A 19533-nucleotide genomic window follows, 5' to 3' on the forward strand; every position below is an offset into this window, starting at 1 on the left:
CTTCCCGCTATGATGTATATTTAGCCTGTAGATGAGCAAACTGAAGAGGCATCATGCATCATTTCATTATCCATTTCAAGAACAAGTTGGGAAAGGCATTTTCAACACCATTTTCGACACCCCCCCCCCCACCTTTGCCCTGTCCCCCGGAAAAAAAAACAAAACCAAAGAAACTTCTTTGATTCAGATTTATGGACTCCATATACTGACCTTCAGGTCCCTGTGAACTATGCCATTTAGGTGACAATGATTTACACTCTCTAGAATCTGTTGTATACAATGACTGCAAAGATACAAGGGCAGAATGGAAGGGAGAACATTTTAAAGGCACATAATCACATTGGATCCAAAATAAAGTGAAGGTTCAAACGAAACAAAACAAACGGACAAAATTATATTTATTCACACTTCTTAGCTTTACACTGGGAATAAATAATGCTGAAGAGAGCTAATTCCTCTTTACTAAAACGACATCCAACATAGAATTTGTGACATATTCAGATAAAACAATTTAAGCTGTGTTTCTTCTTGTAAGTCTACAGATTAAGTCAAAGTCAGGATCTCCATATTCAGGAAGAAAATTTGATGTTTAATTCCCAAAATGTCCTGGGAAGATTATCTAGAGATATAAAATCTCCATGTGTTTGTCATACACAATCTAAACTGTTTAAGATCTGAGGTCACAATTAAATATGTTGAAACAAGAGGGTAGACACAGATGAAGTGGTAGGTGAAATGGGGATTTCAAAGAAAGAGACACATGTACCAGTGATTTACAAGGGTGCCTCCTGTGTAACACAGGAAGAAGAAAAAAAGTACAAGCTCCAAGAGGACAGTGAGGGGGTGGAAGAGATTGAAAGTTGACCCATGTCATAAAATAAACCCCTTTCACAGTAAGAAGAGTTCAGAGAAGGGCTAAGGCACTTTCAAATAAGTTTATGATCCCCTGGGGACAGGTAATTTGCCAAGTCTATTTCCATACCTTAGCAAAGGAAGTTTAACTTATTATCATGTTAAACTGTACCATTAATGCTATTCTTATTAGAAGCTTACTGATATCAAATCAACTGCTAATCAAATTAGAGAGAAGAAATTTTTTGACTGTGAGCAGCAGTACCCCATAAGCTGCCATCTGACACACAACAAGGCAGAACACATATTGACAAGACTTGTACATATATGGTGCAGTTCAAACCCGAGTACAAACAAAAACGCATTCGCTGAATCAATGGAAAAGTACATAACCTGATAAGGACATTTTCAGTCACTTGGTGTGTAACATTCTGGTACTCTACAGGAAAGTACACTTGGTGTGTAACGTCATGGTACTCTACCAGACATTACTGAACTGAAAATAAGCAATCACTGTCTAATGTTTAACAAGACATACACCAAAATGCCCACGACGATTGTGATTTTTTGATACCAAACCTATTGATATGGCTACTGTAACAGACTCAAACTGGAGGTGTCAACTACATAGCTCTCTCCTAATTTTTTCACTGTGTGATTCTTATCTCATAATGTGAAATCCACATAGTCTTTTTAGAACATTTCTGTTTTGTCTAACCATAAAAGTAATTTACTTGGCTTATGGCCAAAATTAAGAAACAATGATTCACATTAAATTAATTTCACTACTCTTTATTAGTGAGGATGGATATCATGCCTAAGTTCTTGAGGACTAATGAGAAAGCAAAGCTTGAAAATGTGAAAAGATAGCCTCTTAGTGCTTATATCTGGGTATAGAATTATTTTTGATTTCTGGTGGGACCTCTATCCTAACAACTATTCTATAATTAATTCCTCTCCTAATATACACCTGCATGTGATATGGCCCAACCTGTGGATTTTGTCTTGCTTTTTATACTGCTTGCCAACAGTTACAATAGTTTCTATCTCACTTCAACCACTATTTTTCAAACAAAACATGTTTCTCTTACTTAGAAAGGCAAAGTAGATAAAATTTACTTTAGAACTATTTTTACTTTTTAGATTTATTTACTTTATTTTATGTGTATGAATGTTTGTCTGCATGCGCACACGTGTGTTTGGCGCCCACAGAAGTCAGAAGAAGGCATCACATCCCTGTTAAGTGGAGTTGGGGATGTTTGAAGGCCACCACGTGGGTTCTGGAAACCAAACCTGGAACCTCTGCAAAAGCAGCAAGTGCTCCTCACTACTAAACTCTGTAGTGATGTTCCAAGTTTATCTTAATAAATAAAACTTTCCTGAAGTCCAGAGAGTAAAATAATCATACTGATTAGCCTTACAGACCAGGCAGCGGTGGCACACACCTTTAATCCCAGTAGCCACACTAGTTTGCATAGAAACCAGGAGGCAGCAAAGCATGCTTTTAATCCTAGCACAAGAGAGAAATATAAGAGAAGATACAGCTTGCAAACAGGGTCACATTCTGAGATTCTCAGAGGCAGGATTGCCTTTTTGGATGGAGGTGGAGGTAGGAGTCAGTGATTGGCTGACCTTCAGGATGAACCCCAATTTCTGTCTCGCAGGTTTTACTAATCATGCTACAAACCTTCTCTTCAATTGACTCTTTAATTAAAGTTATTGGTCCTGTTTGGCAAACGGGCAAAATCCCCAGAACTGCTCTAGGTTCCTTTTCTGGGGATAAATAGGAGGATTTGAGTATGTGAAGCAACTAAGCATTTAATCAACATAGCACAAACAGAATTTTCTACTCGACCTTGACAGCGAAACAAATACTACAGATTAAAAGTGTAGTCCTGTACGGTCAAGTGTACAGAATACCATAGACAAAGTGTAGTCCTGTACGGTCAAGTGTACAGAGTACCATAGACAAAGTGTAGTCCTGTACGGTCAAGTGTACAGAGTACCACAGACAAAGTGTAGTCCTGTACGGTCAAGTGTACAGAATACCATAGACAAAGTGTAGTCCGTATGGTCAAGTGTACAGTCAAGTGTACGGTCAAGTGTACAGTCAAGTGTACAGAGTACCACAGACAAAGTGTAGTCTGTACGGTCAAGTGTACAGAGTACCACAGACAAAGTGTAGTCCTGTACGGTCAAGTGTACAGAGTACCGTAGACATTCGCATTATGCCATGAGAATGCTGTGGCATAAAACGAAGAAAAATTAGAAAGTGAAAGCTGAGCTTTTTGAAAAATAATTTATTTATGTCTGATTTTCGTCTAAGGCAGTGTTTCAACTCTACAGTACAGGCTGCCCTGGAGTTCTTGACCTTCCAGCCTCCATATCCAAAGAGTTAGGGTTACAGGCAGGTACCACACTTAGTTGCAAGGGGAGCTTTTACATACCATGTGATACTCAATATCAGCTGGGTGTCACTGAGGCTCCCTACAACTAGGGGAAACCTGGGGAGCAGTAGAGATGGGGCAGACGACCTATGGTTTAACTTTCATAGTATCAATTTATGTTATGGCAAGCTAATTGTTCTTCATCAGGTTTATCAACATAACAAAAAAATTAGAGAATGCAGAAGGAAAACTAACATCACCAAGTCTAAATATGTCTAGATAAGTAGATAAATGCTATCTTACTCAAACTAGTAGATTAATGCTATCTTACTCAAAAAATTTTGAATAACCCAGGGAACTTAAAATTAGATATAATGCTTTATACAATTTCCACGAAAATTTTGCTAATTAATGAATTCAGGAAGTTACTCGTGAATCCCCAGAAACAGAAAAATAGATGCTTTACACATCAGCATTCCAAAGGTTCTAATGAAACCTCCAAAGTGTTACATGCTAATATCACTAATAGCATATATCATAAAGGGGCCGCTGAGACCACCTGCAGTCTCTTTCTCTTTGCTGGCTTGACCTGTGCTGCACTGTGGAACTTCCCGTGGTGATAGAAACTCTTGGTTCCACTCACACTCGACAGTGACTGTGGCTATTAAGCCACCACAACATGGAAGCTCAAGTGGAAATTGATGAAAAATGAGATTTAAAACAGACTTATAGTTTTTCCTTTTTTTGAAAGTCTTCCTGGAAATCTTTAGAGGAGAGAAACGTCCCCGATGAAGGGCTCATCGTAACGAGAATCCAAGGTGGGGATATGAGATTCTCATAACGGCTGGGTCTTGATGTACTCAAATCTCCACATGTGTATATAGAATAAGTGTCAGTGATGGAGGAGTGAGCTTTATCTTGCTCGGAGCAAGCCACTTACCTGGCATCAGCTTCGCTGTAGTACTCTCGTGCCACTATGTCTTCAAAGAGTTCACCTCCAGTAACTCTGGGATAACAAGGGGAACACATTTTAAATAAAAGGAAGAGAAGAATTGGGCACCAGTAAGTTTCAGACAGAATTCTTTTCCTTGTATGATTTTTCAATACTAAGTTAAAGCAAACTATTTTAAAACAGTATGGCATTTAGTTTCCTAGTACTCAGATTTGTGTTATCAATAGGTCTAGAGTTTATTTCTAAATACATACAGCAAAATCTTCTACATAAAAGGGCTTCTAAGAAAGTTTTCATTTTAGTTTCATAGATATCAATTGAGGTCCAACAATAATATATGGTATACCCTAGCAACATTTTATGAAGAAAAAGATATACACATGAATGCTACATAGGGTAAAAGAAACTCTGAAGGCCACAATTGTTATCTCTTTACTGTTTTTTGGTGTATGATTAACATGCATTTTTTCCCCTTTGGAAAGATACACAAAGAAATAACTTTCTAATAAGTATGGGATCATATAACATTGATAAATAAATCGTACTTATAGTATCATGTTGAATCAAGGGCATTTCTTAGTATTGGAAATAGATTCACGTGTTTAATACAACAAATATTATTATATGTGTGTATGTGTGCACATACATATTTCCATGTTGTAGGTTAATTCTAGAAGAAAAATTCTTACCAGTAAAATTTCCATGTCAAAGGGCACCCATTTAAATTGTGGAGAAGACAAGGCAAGCTGCCTTCCCAAGCCCACCGGTTAAATCATTCTTAGTATTTGCTAAAAAAATCAGTGAAAATATCTATCTAGTAAAAAGCATTATCTCATATTAATAAGAATTCATTTACTACTGTTGAGACAAGTCTTCTGATAATATTTATGCAGGACTCCTTCCTTCGTTACATTGTGTTTGGGTTTGAAGAGAAGGTTTCAGTTTTGGGGCACCTTACTGTAAATAATACTTATGGAACTAGTGCCTTTTTCAGACCATGTCACAGGTGTAAAGAGTCTTAGGCTAGCTTATAAAGCTTCGCAATTGAGGTAGTCAGGTTTATTCTTGATAAAATGGAAGCCAGTGACTACAGAGCATCCAGCATAGAGCAGATCACACACTGCACAGCCCGGCTCTGAGCCACTGCCCAGCACAGCCTTTCCAGTAAAGACGCTGTCAATCATGGGCTTGCAACCTTTGGAAAGGTATCGACTGATGGCATCAAGCTGTGTGCATGATCTTAGACCCCAGTGATACACGTCCTTTTGTTCTCTCCATTGCCTGCTTGGTTCTCATGGACTGGGGTATCACTGAAGGACTGTACCCTCCGGGTAGCAGCACCAATACTGTAAAGACAGGGCAGTAAGTCTGTATGTGTATCTGAACACTTGTGGAACTTCCCCCCTCTTCACAGCATTCTGAATTCTTCAAACTCTTGTGATGTGAGTGCTATTTTTTTTCCAATCACTATTTTTATAGAAAAAGTATATGGAAATTGGTTATGTGAATTTATATGTTGTTTTTTCCTCTTGAAACCATAGTACATGTAATTTAATTCACTAACATACTTATTTTTCTCTCTGCTAGAATCTTTAATAATGCAATTATAATGTGCCCTAGATAAAATTCATATAAAGTGATCAGACACAAAATATCTTCTTGCAAATATTTTACTGTTGTACATTAAGATTTAGTGGACTTTCTTCCTGCATTATGATCAAAAATAATATAATTTATACTTTTATTTATATTTTTTCCATCTATGCTTACAACTTGATGGTTAAAGGTCTCACTAAACACTCATTAGAAACCTAGGAGCTGGTAGTAAAACACAGTGGTGAGACACATGCTCAGCATGTGTAGAGCCCTGGGTTCAAAATGGAAAAGATCAAAGACAAGAAGCACAAATAAATTAAAAAGCTTGTTTCTGTTAATGAAATCTGTCCAATATTTGTTACATTAGTACCCCCCCCAGCATTAACACAAAACGCCTGTTTAATTGAAAACTATTTGAACAATAATCAAATCAACTAACAGAATTAGATTACACTATCTGTGCCAATTACTCTATGTCAGTCCTTTGCATATTAGGAAATGGAGTATGGCATCATCATACACAAGGCTGGCTGTGTATTGCAATGGATTTTATTAATGAAGGGATCTGTACTTAAGGGGGGATATTAAAGAGTCAGAGGAGCTGACACCCTGATAATCTTTGGTGACAACTTTAAGCAGTTATAGTGTTTTCAGAACTGAAGAATGTTTGTGAGGGGTGTTGGGATATGGATACAAACACAGCGCCCTGCCCATGCTATGCGTGCATTCCACTGCCAATATTATTATTATTATTATTATTATTATTATTATTATTATTATTATTATTACATCCTCTGCCAGATGCTGAGCTTTTAATGTCGAGTTTAGATTGTAGAGCTAGCTATCTCAGACAACATTCTTTATCAGCTTTACAAACTCCTTTGCACTACTTAAAATATTTTTCTGTCAATGAAACCACATTATTCTTTCAGCACCACGCATGACAAACATCTACAAAACAAAAACAAGGGAGTTATAATGAAATGTCCTGTCCTAAAGAGAAACTGTTAGCATTCTCACATTATTGTTTAATGGAGCACTAAATTAAGCTATTGAAGTTTTGAAAATTTTTAGGGAGACGTGTAAGATTTCATAATGCCACAAATTAAATCAGTTCCATAAATAAACTGCTAGATTAATTAACCAATTAGACATTTGTGAATAAAATAATGCCAGAGTTCTGCTATGATCTGAAGCCTATCAATTATAGGCTTGAAGTACTAATAACTGTTCATAAATCTCAAAAATATTAAGACTTACAGAGAAAAAGGATAATTTATTACTCAAAATAGGAGGTTCTGTGTACATAAAAAGATAAATATTTGCTATTTGCATTATTTATAGTGATTTTGATTCATGCTGTATTACTATTCAGAATTAATTTTTCTTCTGTTTCTAGTCTATATATTGCCCTAGAAATGATCAAAAGTAATTTTATCTTGACTTATAACATTTCAGGAATAATATGGCTTGACAACAAGATTAGACAGTTGGTACAGATCAAGGTGGGGTCCCATAAGATAAAGTGATCCAAAAAGCAGAGTTGGAGATCAGAACTGGTTCCCAGGGTGGTAGAGGAAAAGTCAGAAATCTTGGGCTGGAGTTTGAAAACAGGAAGTAACATCAGGGCCCAGTTATGCATAGGGAAGAGGTCAGCCCATTGAACTCTGAGTAGAGTTGGAGAACAGTCAGTGGTCAGACTAAAGCTGATGAGAGTTTATTTTATGTGTCTGTTCCCAACATGGCAAGACTGTCAGCCCAGTCCCCACACTACGTGCCAGCAGCACTACAGTATCGTGTAGTAACCAATGTGCTAATCCTACCTAATCCCAGTTACCTCAAAGGTCCCCCGAGAACCTCTGAGGAACCACTGAGCAAAGGAAGCAAAGTCTGAGGAGATTCAATAAGAAAGGTAAGATCTAAGATGTTGACTAAGTCCAGTCAAACATTGGAATAACATGCTCTTTTAGGAAGAGCATGGAGACATTGTAAATTCAGTATTGTACATAGTGTCTGGCTAGCTTTAGAGGCAGCTTAATAAACATTTACTGAAAGTTGCAGATTATAAAAAAAAAGTCAATGGACAGAAACCAGTGCTTTGTCTATATGCCAATAATAAATATAGTAAGAATGAAATCAAGAAAAGAATCCCATTCATAATAGCCTCAGTCTCTGAAAAGATAACTCAAACAGAAAACAACAACGAAAGCTACAAACATTCCAAACTTATCTAGAAATAAATTCAACCAAAGAGATGAAAGATTTCTACACTTAACACTATAGAGCACTGAAGAAAGCGATTGAAGAGGACATTAGAAGATGGAAAGACATCCCATGTTTGTGGGTTGGAGAAATTAACGTTGTGAAAACAGTTACATTCATTACTCAAAGTTATCTATAGATGAAATACAATCAGAATTTCTACAAAACCACAGCAGGAGACAAGACAACCCCAACATTCACAAGAAAGCACAAAAGACCTCAAATAGAAAAAAAAATAACCCTGAAGGGGGGAAAGCAATGTGAGAAGTATCATAATACTAGACTTGAAATTATACTACAAAGTCATAGTAACAAAACATCAAGGTACTAGCACAAGTTAAAGCATGTGATAGATCAAATGAATGAAACAGAGTGCTCAGAAATGAGGCACATAGCTGTAGTTTTCTAACTGTTGGTGGGAGCACTCAAACCATTCATTAGAAAGGAGAAATCCTCTTCAGTAGATTGGAAAGTTGAGATCTCTACCTCCTAACCAGCATAAAAATCCACTCAAACAAAATGGGTCAAAGTCCTTAACGTTAGACTTGAAACTCTGAATCTATTAGCAACAACACTTTCATATATAGGAATACACAACAACTCTCAGAATAAGAGGCAAAAATCTCAGATAATAACAGCAAGAGCTGACAACGGGGTTTGTTGTGAAATTTTAAACATTCCACACAGCAAAGGAAACAAGTACCAGAGTGAACAGGCAGCCGACCAAATGGGAGAAAACTTGTGGCAACTATCAACTATTCATTTGACTAGGGATCAATATCCAGCATATGTAAAATCAAACACCTAAGACACAAATTATTCAATCAATGAGTGAAAAACTGAGTTGAGCGGGAATTTTCAAAAGAAGGACAAATGGACAATAAAGGCATTAAAGAAATGCTTAATACCTTTAGCCATGAAGGAAATGTAAATAAAGTTACAGGGAGGACAGGGGAGCTGGCTCAGTGGCTCAGTTGACATGTGTTTGTCTTGCAAATATGTGGGAAAGATTTCCATCCTAAGAACCCACTTATAGTCTCAGAGTTTGGGAGGCAGAGACAGGCCAGAGAGGGGTGGACTTTAGACACTGGTCTATTTGCTGTTGTCTAGGCCACTTGAGTTTGTCTTCTGGTCAGAAGCACACAGGCCCGCCCTTGCACATCTGTGCCCGTGCACAGCCACACCTCCATTGACAGTCCATCTCGTTCTAGTTAGAATGGCTATCATAAAAACCATTGTATGTGGCTCCAAACCAGTTTCTACTTGAAGGCAATTGTCACATGTCCCAAGTATTAAACTTTCTAAATGTACTTCTCAAGAAATATTTTGGAATATAAAAAGAACATTGCAAAGTAGCCCAGCAATTGTGTTGATGAGTATGGAAGTTCCTGAGAAAATGAAAAGCAGGACTACTATATAATGTAGCTAGCTCATTCTTAGGTACATACCCAAAAGAATGAAAATCACAGACACATCTTTGTTTAATGCTACACTATTCACAATAGATAAGACATGGAATCGGCCTATATGTCTGTCAAGAGATGAATAATGGAGAGAAACACACATCAACACAAACTCGCACACGTGCGTGTGCACACACGCATGCACACATGACCAAGTATTATTCAATCACAAATAAAAATGGTATTATGTAACTTGCAGGAAAATGGATAGGATTGGAGACCATCTTGAGCAAAATAAACCAGAATCAGACAAGTATTTCAAGTTTTCTCTCAAAGTTCATCTATGAACAAGTCATGTCTGACTATAAACGCAGAAACTATTTGTTCCATTCAATACTGCTATAGTTATAATTATGTTGACCAGCCCGGCCACCTAGGTACCCTGTTCCTTTAAGAGATAAGCTACACCCACTCCCAATATACCCATGGCCAAGGCAAGCTGATCTTGCCTCTCTTCCTCTCTCTTTCTCCCTCCCCCCCTCATCTCTTTTTGGTTTTTCAAGACAGGTTTCTTGGTAGCTTTGGAGCCTGGAACTAGCTCTTGTAGACTAGGCTGGTCATGAACTCACAGAGATATGCCTGCCTCTGCCTGCCAAGTGCTGGGATTAAAGGTGAGCACCACCTTTCTCTTTCTCTCTCTGTCCATTCTTTTACTGAAGAGGCAGCCTCTGCTTCCCTTCTTCCTCTTCCCTCTTTCCTCTTTCTTCTCTCTCCCTGTCCTCACCCTCTTTTTCTCTCTCACCCCATACCCCTCTCTGCCCCTCCTACTCACTCTCTCTTTCTTTTTCTCTCCCATCCCCATAGCCCCCACCCTCCCAAACCCTCCCAATACCTCCTAAACAAAACTGCCCACCAGCTGCTATCTCCCATCTATTGTGGGACCGGCCAGGGTCACCCACAACATAAACCATATCATTGACGCATGACTCGGTCAGGCTCTCTCTTGTTAGCTCCCACCCATGGGCAGAGACACACTGGGATCCTGCTACTCCACACCACACTGACTGTAAGATCCTCCCCCTTCCCTGGCCATGTTCCATAATTGAGGATCCACTTGGGCAGTTTGTGCCAATCGTGTCCAGTCTTCCCTTTAGTCTCTGGGATGCCAAGACTACTGGCTTAAGACCTTCTACTGGAATCATGGGAAACTGTGCCACTCCAACCCCTCAAAAAAAAAAAAAATCAAAACCACATAGCCATAGCTCCTTGTCGGCTTATGGGCACCTTACATTCTGCCAGCGTCTGCCTTTCATCCCCAGTGCAAAATCCAGCATACTAAGCCTGTCTGGGGCAGGATACTCCCCCCCCAACCTCAACCTGTAAAGGCTCCTGTTCCCTCTTCTGTTCCTCTCTCTCCTACCCTGCCTCTACAACTGCTGTTTCAGCACCATCTAGCCCAGAGAGTGGGTTCCTGTTCCCACCCCACTGTGGCTGGTGGCACTTGAAAGTTTCTTGTCAACTTCATGTATAAAAAGAATGTGTGAATGGTGTGGCCACACGGATGTGATTCTGTTTTGAATGTATGTTCTATGTGTCAATATGTCTCTCTTATTTCTATCTGTTTAAAATCCCCGCGGTTTTTCTGTGCTTTGCATAACGTGACTGCCACTATCTTTATTAGTGGTAATAATTCCTGTAGTTCCTCCATGCCTTGGGCCATGTTACCTCACCACCATCTTTGTTAGGGGCAACTGCCACTATTTTGTTTAAGAAAGGGAGGAGCCACAGACTTGTAAGTTTCTGCCCCTAGCCAAAGGATGCCAGCAGTCAGCTTACCTGCTAACAGGCAACTACACTCCTGTAGTGGTTTATCTGCCCCCTAGCTATGTCTACATGACCACACGACCGGCCACCAGCTACCTTTAAGTCATCAGCTATGCTGTTAAAAATTACCTTTATGCTCTGTTACATACGGTGTATTTGCATGATGGTCTGCCTTGGCAGGGCCCGCTAAGACATCCAATACATGCAGAGACCCACCTCTGCAGTGAACCTGCTCTCTCCAACCTGCAATGAACCTGCAGCATTTCCCGTAAGCTGTTCTCCATTACTGTCAATTCTACTGTTACACTTCTACTGCAAACAGCTTTTTCTTCTTTGTCCTGCACAACTGTAAATCTCACCTGTTACGTTAAAAACCAGTACAGCCAAGCTTGAACCCAGCTCTCCAGGAAGATTCTATACTGTAGATACAACTAATATTTATCTGATAAACAGCCCTTAAGTGCTCAGAGAGCTGGGGAATATGACATTTAAATGTCTAATTATTGAAAGGCTTTTCGTAACAGAGAGACAGGTTGGCTCCTAGCAGCACCACCTTATTTCCTCCAAAGACGACAGGAGACAGATGGGCATAGAACAACATCCATCCACAATTTGCTTCAGCAAGTGAAAGCACTAACCACTGAACGGCCTTTCATCCAGACTACGAAAGATAACCAGTGGATGGAGGAGAAGTGGAATCGACTGCCTGGTGGCTCAGTGCAAGGTAGTCTTGTCTTCCTACAGATTCCTAACCCACAGCATCTTCTGAAGCCTGACAGGCCCGCCACTAACAGCCAAAAGCAAATAAAGTCCTAAGGATCCTGCCCTCAACAATCATGGAGGACCCTCAGGAGTGGCTCTAGGTAGCCAACTGAGTGAGTTCTCTGTCATTTTTTAAATTAAAAACTCAAGTAGAATTTTATCCTTCTCAAAGATCTCTGATGCAGTTTGACAGCTGAGAGGTTTTACCCGCTTAAAAAGGACAACAGCACAAAACAGAGTTCAGCGTAACTTTTTACCATGTTTAAATAAAAGGTGTTTTAAGATACAAAGCTCAAAACAAGAAGGTGTTTTAATGGACACAAATGCAAGTTATTAAGGTGTGTACCTGCAAGTTATAAAGGTCTGAGGACAAATGCAGGCTATCGAATTTCCTCTCATTATGCTGCCATTTATAGTCTTAACATCAATAGAATGCTAATAAGCAGTTAATCTAACTCTGGCATAGTAATACCACAATGGCAAGATCAAGACTTTAAATTATCCTTGGTTGTTTTCTAGAGATACTTTTCATTGTTCAAAATTATCTGTCACAGTCATTCTGGCTGCTATCTACACAATGCATGTGTCTAAAACTTATGTTTTCACAAACTCAAAGCATTTTTGTGAGTTCCAGGGAGCCAAATTAAAGGATTCACCTTAAACAGGTCATATATCCCTCTCTCAATTTCGTGGTCCTGACACCCACCTCTTCAGTTACCAAGACCTAAAGAAAACTATTTTTCTCCCTAAACTTAACCTTGTCCTCTGCTCTATCAACAGACACTGGAAAGTTTCACACCACAAATCCTGGACTGGAGTGAAGCAACCAGATATCCCAGGACATGACCATCATCCAAGCTTTCTCAGGTCCCCCTAGAATTTGAGGCCCACAAATCAGCAAGAAGCAGTCTCAAGAATTCAATGCCCTTACTTCCTTAATTTGCCATGCCTAGCTCTTTGCCTTTTTATTATAAGAAAAAGATGGGAATGTCATAATTATAATTATGCTGGCCTGCCCTCTCACCTGGGTACCCTGTCCCTTTACGAGACAAGCTGTGTCTACTCCCAATCTCCCACTTCCCGCCGAGGCAAGCTGATCTTGCCTCTCTTCCGATCTCTTTATTTATCTGTTTATTCTTCTGAAGAGATAGCCTCTGCCTCCCTCTTACCCCTCTCCTTTTTCCTCTCCCTCTCTGTCCTTCTCTCTTTCTCCCCCACCCAATATCCCTTACCCTCCCATGCCCCCTCAATACCCACTAAATAAAACTCCCCTGACACAGTCTCCCATCCACTGAGGGACCTGACAGGGTCACCCATACCATAAATCATATCAAATACAGGATATGTGCTTAGATTACAGATCGAGATGAGAAAAAAAAAGCAACATGTTCAATGATACTGGGAAGAAAATCAGCTGCTTATATTTAATTTCTTAATGAATGGAACAAGTCTCTTTTAATATGACCCAATACAGAGAGTAAGAAAACTTTCACACTCAGTGACTCTTTGAAATTTGGCCTATTTCGTGTGTTTAGAAAGTTTCAACATTCTGGGTCAACAATCAGAATTTCCACATGTATCATGCAATATCACTACCTAAGGCCAGAATCAGGTGTGCCAGCCTGTACTATACCAGCTGCAGGAGCAGGTGTGTGAGCCTCACACAAGCCAAGTGGGAAGGTTTTGAACACATAGCTCTAGCTTCATAGCCAATATTTTCCCCAGCTAAGATCAACTAAGTTATTTAATATTTGAATACTCAGCATTCTACGATACCTCAGAGGCAGTAGGTTACCAGAGGGTGTCCAGGTAAATGCTCATGATGGACGTTAAGTAGGGTGATGAAAATCAAGAAGGCCACAGAGACAGCATGGAGAGATGGTTCAGAGGTCAAGAACACATACCACTCTAGCAGAGGACCTGAGTTGATGTCCCAGAGCCTATGCTGGTCAACTCATGGCCTTCTCTAACTGTAGCTCCAGGAACACTGATTTCCCCAGCCTCTGAGGGCACCTGCATTCGGGTATACATGCTCCCACACGAACACACATATGCCTAATTAACACTAATAAAATACACCTTTTTTAAAAAGCCACAGGTGTTCTTTAATAACCCAATTACTTTTCTGCTGATCATTGTATGGCTCAACGATCTTAGTTTGCCGAGTCAGACTAAGAATCACAGTGGACATGATGTAATTAAGACACAGGCCCTCTAAGCCTGGCTTTACCAAGAACCATTTCTCATGGAGCAGAATCAGCAATTAGGCTAACAAACAACTCCATCCACTTTCAATAGAGTTCCACTAGTGGGTCAGTGGGATGGCACAGCTGATAAATGCCTGTATTTACCATCAAACTGATGGTCTGAATTCAATGCCTGGAGCCCACATGCTAGGGAGGATCATCTTTCAGAAGTTGTCCTCTGACTTCCAGATGTGTGACACACAAATGAAAAGAAAAATAGCTCCATGAATAATTTAGTTCTTTGTCCCCAGCTCATCAAGATATAACTCTAGCCTCACCCCAGAAATTTCTTTATGTTCCCAAGGATGCTCAGTGAAGCAGCCAAAGTGTTCTTTCTCTGGGAACACAGAATTTGAAAATTAGTGGTCTTAGTTTAGGCTAGGGAGTTGGGTCAGTCAATAACATGGTTGGTACATAAGCATAACCATAAGACACGCATGGAAAAACACAACCACAACACCAAAGGGGATTGGGGACGCTTTTCTGTGGTGTAGGTGAAGTGTCTGTAAGGTGTGAGCCATTCACAGATGCTGTCACGATTCTTCATAGAAATCTTAGAATTGACTTTAGGGCTGGTACGCATTGAGGACTAAGTAGTCCACATCTTCTCAGAGTGTAGCACATTCTCTTTTGACAATTTATTCAGATATTACCTCCTAAGAACCCTGTGACTTATAACTATATATCCTCCATTTATCTCAACTTATCCAAATCCTGCTGGACCCATGAACATGGATGGAGCGATACAAAAATACACAACATTTTGCAGGAAGACCCAACAGTTGATATGAGAACACATGCATGTTATGATGCAAAATCTGAAAACCACATCAATAAACACTGACAGTCTATCCAAGGCACCAAGCTCCCTTGGGTCCTTAAGATGTCTAGTCCTGAAGTGGAAGTCGTTCTTACACTCAAATGAGGGAGACACTCCTGTCCAGGTGAAGGATCTGCCTGAGGAGTCTGGTACAGTCTTGGTTCTAAAATGGACAACAATAGTCTTCCATTAAAAAAAGGTGAGACAATATGAGAAAGAACAGAGCTGGGGAGATGGTTCACTGGTAAAGGGCTTGCGAGACAAGCATGAGAACTTGAGTGTGAATCCCCAGCACCCAAAGCAAGAAAGTCGGACATGGATTATGCATGTGTAACCCCAGAACTGAGGGGTAGAGGCAGGAGGATCTCTGGGACTTGCAGGCTGTCCATTCTAGACAAAATAGGGAACTCCCAGCACTAAGTCCATTGAGAAAGCCTGTCTCAAGAAATAAGGCCAAGAAGATATTGAGGAAAAAAAGCCAACGTTTGACCTTCAAATACCAGCATGGGTGAACATGCACATGTGAACATGCAAACACCACATAAATGCAAATACCACACACACACAAACACATACCACAAAAACAAGGAGTAAGAGGAGAAGGCAGAGATGATGATCGCACTAGTTTTTAATCTAGATGATCCATAAAGACAAACTGAACATTTATAATCACAACTTCCTAACTTCATCTACCCGAGCCAACTGCACATACTATTCAGTTTGCTATTCTTTATACATTTATAACACATTGTTATATATTAGATTCACAAATATTTACTAATATCAATAGTTTTGGTAATTTACTATAAAACACATACACACGTACCCAAATCTTATTTGTAAAGTAGTAATTTTTACACTAATTCTATTACTGTCAAAGCTCCTAGATGGTATCTGTAAATATGAGTTTGGCCATACTAATGGATGGGCATAGAGAACTGAGTTATGAATTCTATTACAAAACACAAGAAGGCTGAGAAAAATAACTGCAAATGTTTCTTAGGAACATTATTTAAAGCATTGGTCGGTTTCTGAAATCAGAATCCTTAAGGCCTAGCAAATCCCAAGTTAGATATTCATCTTGTTTATGAGGAAGTACACACAACTGTAAGCAAATATGTCTCACCTAACACTCATCCCTTTAGCACAATGGATAAGGAAAACGAACACCAGTGGCTCTCTTGTACCTCTCCCAGCACTGACAGGCCGAGGAGCACCTGGGACACTGTCCCAAGGGGGCAGCCAATCAGCCAACAAGGCCCATCTCCTGTCCCTTTTGGTCACTTTCCTACGGATTGGGAAGAATTCTTGTTACTCCCAACATTTTGAATGTGACACAGAGGTTCTAGAACAGCACTTTCTCAAAGTTATACTATACATGGAATAAACCAAAACAAACAAACAAAAGAAACAAAATCAAAGCAAACAACCCAGGGGGTGTGATAAAGTCACAAAGACTAAGAAACAAGGAAGTACACCATGGGGGTCAGAGTCTTCCTCAAGAAGGTTCTGTTCCAGGGTGACATGAACAGCTGCTTGGGCAGAAACAGATGGAGAAGGACATGGGCAAAAGGGAACAAAAAGAGAACTTGGAAATCAGAGTCTCTGAGGTCTTACTACTGAAGAACATTCTAGAGACTACTTTCTCCCAAATGCTTTCGGCTTCCCACTTCTATCAACAATCTTGCTGGGGTGTGCAAGTAGCTGTGCTTCTGCAGAAAGCTCATTTTTGGTATCATGTTTCCTCACTTATGTGAATAAAGGCTTAAATCGATCAAGACATTGACAGATTAATTCTCACATAGAAGTACAAAGATAATGCTTCCTGCAGGGATGCCCGGGGAGCAATTTCATCTTTAAATATCAATCAAGAAAAACACTTGTTTTATTTCCAAGCTTTTGATTTACTCAATAACAAATTAGTGACTTAATAATTCTTTCTAGGATTGACGTCTCTATAGCCACAAATTTCCAGTGCTGCGGCCTGGGTGTGCTCAGATAATAGACTGGTTGTTTTCAAGGGCATTCCAGTTGTCTGTCTGGAAAGCTACTAAATTACATGGTCGATTTCACACACGTTCGTGTGCAAACACCTCTACACATATAGCTCCTTAATAAGGGTAAAGAGTCATATTTTCTCTAGTAACTTCATGACTTTTACTGGTTACAGAGGGTTCAATGAATTTCAAAATGAAAAATAAGCATTGCATTAATGCTACTCTATTCCAAGCCTAATTAGAAGAGAGAAGGTTGGTCTGAACATCTATGTTTCTGAATTATGGATTTTATCTAAGAAAATGGAACATTACTTCTTCTAAAGTAAATGTAACAGAGAGCTTAGTCTCCTTTAGAAATTAAAAGATCTACCAGAGTTCCATTAAGAAATAGCTTAGTGTCAGCCTGCCACATGCAGTCTTTCTAATCATTATCACTTTAAAAGTTACTGGCTTTGCTTTTTTTTTTTTTTTTGATAACTTGGAGGGACAGATGGAGGTAGAAAAGAAGAAAGATAGGGGAGAGGCAAAGAGAACATATTAATCTGGGTGGATACAGAAGTGAGGAGAATCTGGGGGAACTAGGGGAGGGGAAACATGATACAAATATATTGTATGCAAATCTTTCAATTAAAAAAATGTATGTTCCCTATAAGGGATCTGAAACAGTTTATTGTCTTCAAATTATCCAGTTCTCTCACCTGAACTCCCTATGCATTTGTGTGTGAGGCTGTGTATGTTTTGTATGTAGTGTGCTTGTGTGTGCATGTGGAGGCCAGAGTTGTCAGGGTATCTTCCCTAAGAACTCTCTGCATTATTTTTAGAGTCAGGGTCTGTTAATGAAGCCAGAGTGGCTGGAAAGAGATCACCAGGATCCGTCTCTCTCTGTCTGCCCATGCTCATATAGATGCACTACTGTACCCAACTTTTCTCATTCACTGTACTAATGGGACCATCTTCCTACGCCCCCAAGCATATGTTCTTATGAAAGAAGTAACAGATTTTATGCTCAATTGCTACTTACGAAGATCTATGTGACTGTTGAGTACTCTAAGTTTTTATAAAGATCATCAAGTATAAATGTGCCCGATTTTAATAACTAATTTGTTCATAAGTCTGTATGTGTGTGTGTGGAAATAATTGCTACTTATGCACAAGCCTCTCTGCTAGGAGGAAACAAATGATTTATAAAACACATTCTGTTCTTAACTTATTACACAATTTCTTAATCCAGTCAGCACAGAATTAGTGGTTTTGTCACCACTCAACCATAAAAAATATAGCCCTCAATGATGAGTTCAAATATGAGACACATTCACACTTTTGTCATAAGCGTAGCATTTTAGCCACCATGACTGACAGCAGTTAATCCCTAGAATGCAGATGCCAAGTTGCTGCAGTTCATATTAGACTGGATGGTATCAATTGGCAGGGCAAGAGTCGTATCGGGATATGCATGCATGTGGAAGGGCTCCTGCTTGGGGTTTCACTTCAGTGATGGCTCTTCCGTGTCTCACTCCTGGCTCTTTCTGTATCACTCTTCCCAACTTCCCCCTCTGTAGCATGAGGCCCAGCTGGCTTGTTGGGGTTTCTGTCCCACCCAGTACCCCACAGCCGGAACTCCCAAGGAAAATCACACATAGGACTCCATAAGGTTATAAACTGATTGGCCCATTAGGTCAGGCTAACTTATTAGCTCTTATAACTTATGTTACCCCATTATCCTTATCTACGTTAGCACATGGCTCAGTACCTTTTCCAGCGGGGCAGCTTACATCTTTCCTCTCCGGTGGTCTGGGCAGCACTGGCGGAAGGAGCTTCCTGCTTCCTAGAATACTCCCAGTCTCTTTGCTCCACCTCTACTTCCTGTCTGGCTTTCCCGCCTATACTGCCTGCCTGGCCGATCAGCGTTTTATTAAAATATGATTGACAGAATACAGACAATTCTCCTGCATCACCCCTCCAACAATATAGGGAAAGGATGTGGTAGAACCTTATATAGCAAAGTCCCGAATGTTTCAGGTTTTGACCATGTTCCAAATCGAAGGTGGCAGAATGATGGATGCACAGATGACGATGCCATCCCACAGACCTTTACTCTTGGATAAGGAAAGACAAATCTTTAAAGGTGGCAGAATTCTACTCCACTTCATAACCCACAAGCTGTGTGTGCGGCTACTTTGCTTGAGTCTGGAATGGGTGTGTCCTCACCTATTGCTCTGTGAAGCCCAGTGAGAACAGGACACTCGGGCACAGACTCATGTCCACAGGATCAAGATTCATGCTTTTTGCAAGATAATTTTCACATTAGTAATTCTTGAGGGGGAAAAAAGGTGAGTAGACAAGAGTACAGATTATGACTCTATTGGAGGACCCTACCCCAGTATTTAACAATTCTCTCAAGAATCTGTAAAACAGGAGAGTGAAATGGAACC

General features: G+C 39.9%; 1 protein-coding gene across 23 annotated transcripts in view; it reads right to left on the reverse strand.

Annotated features, from left to right (window-relative positions):
• Camk2d (calcium/calmodulin dependent protein kinase II delta) overlaps window positions 1-19533 on the reverse strand; it is a 255781-nt gene that overhangs the window by 72283 nt on the left and 163965 nt on the right. For 13 of the 23 annotated variants that reach the window (XM_085677742.2, XM_048456683.3, XM_048456676.3 and 10 more), the window contains exons 5-6: window positions 4180-4245; window positions 211-283 (exon numbers count right to left, since the gene is read on the reverse strand). In XM_085677742.2, the coding sequence (XP_085533868.1) occupies window positions 211-283; window positions 4180-4245 (139 nt within the window). The remainder of the gene's footprint in view (window positions 1-210; window positions 284-4179; window positions 4246-19533) is intronic. The other 10 variants (XM_048456689.3, XM_085677739.2, XM_048456686.3 and 7 more) reach the window with 1 other exon arrangement.

This window comes from Myodes glareolus, chromosome 17 (genome assembly GCF_982192425.1).
Source record: "Myodes glareolus chromosome 17, mMyoGla1.1, whole genome shotgun sequence".
Classification (NCBI taxonomy): Eukaryota; Metazoa; Chordata; class Mammalia; order Rodentia; family Cricetidae; genus Myodes; species Myodes glareolus.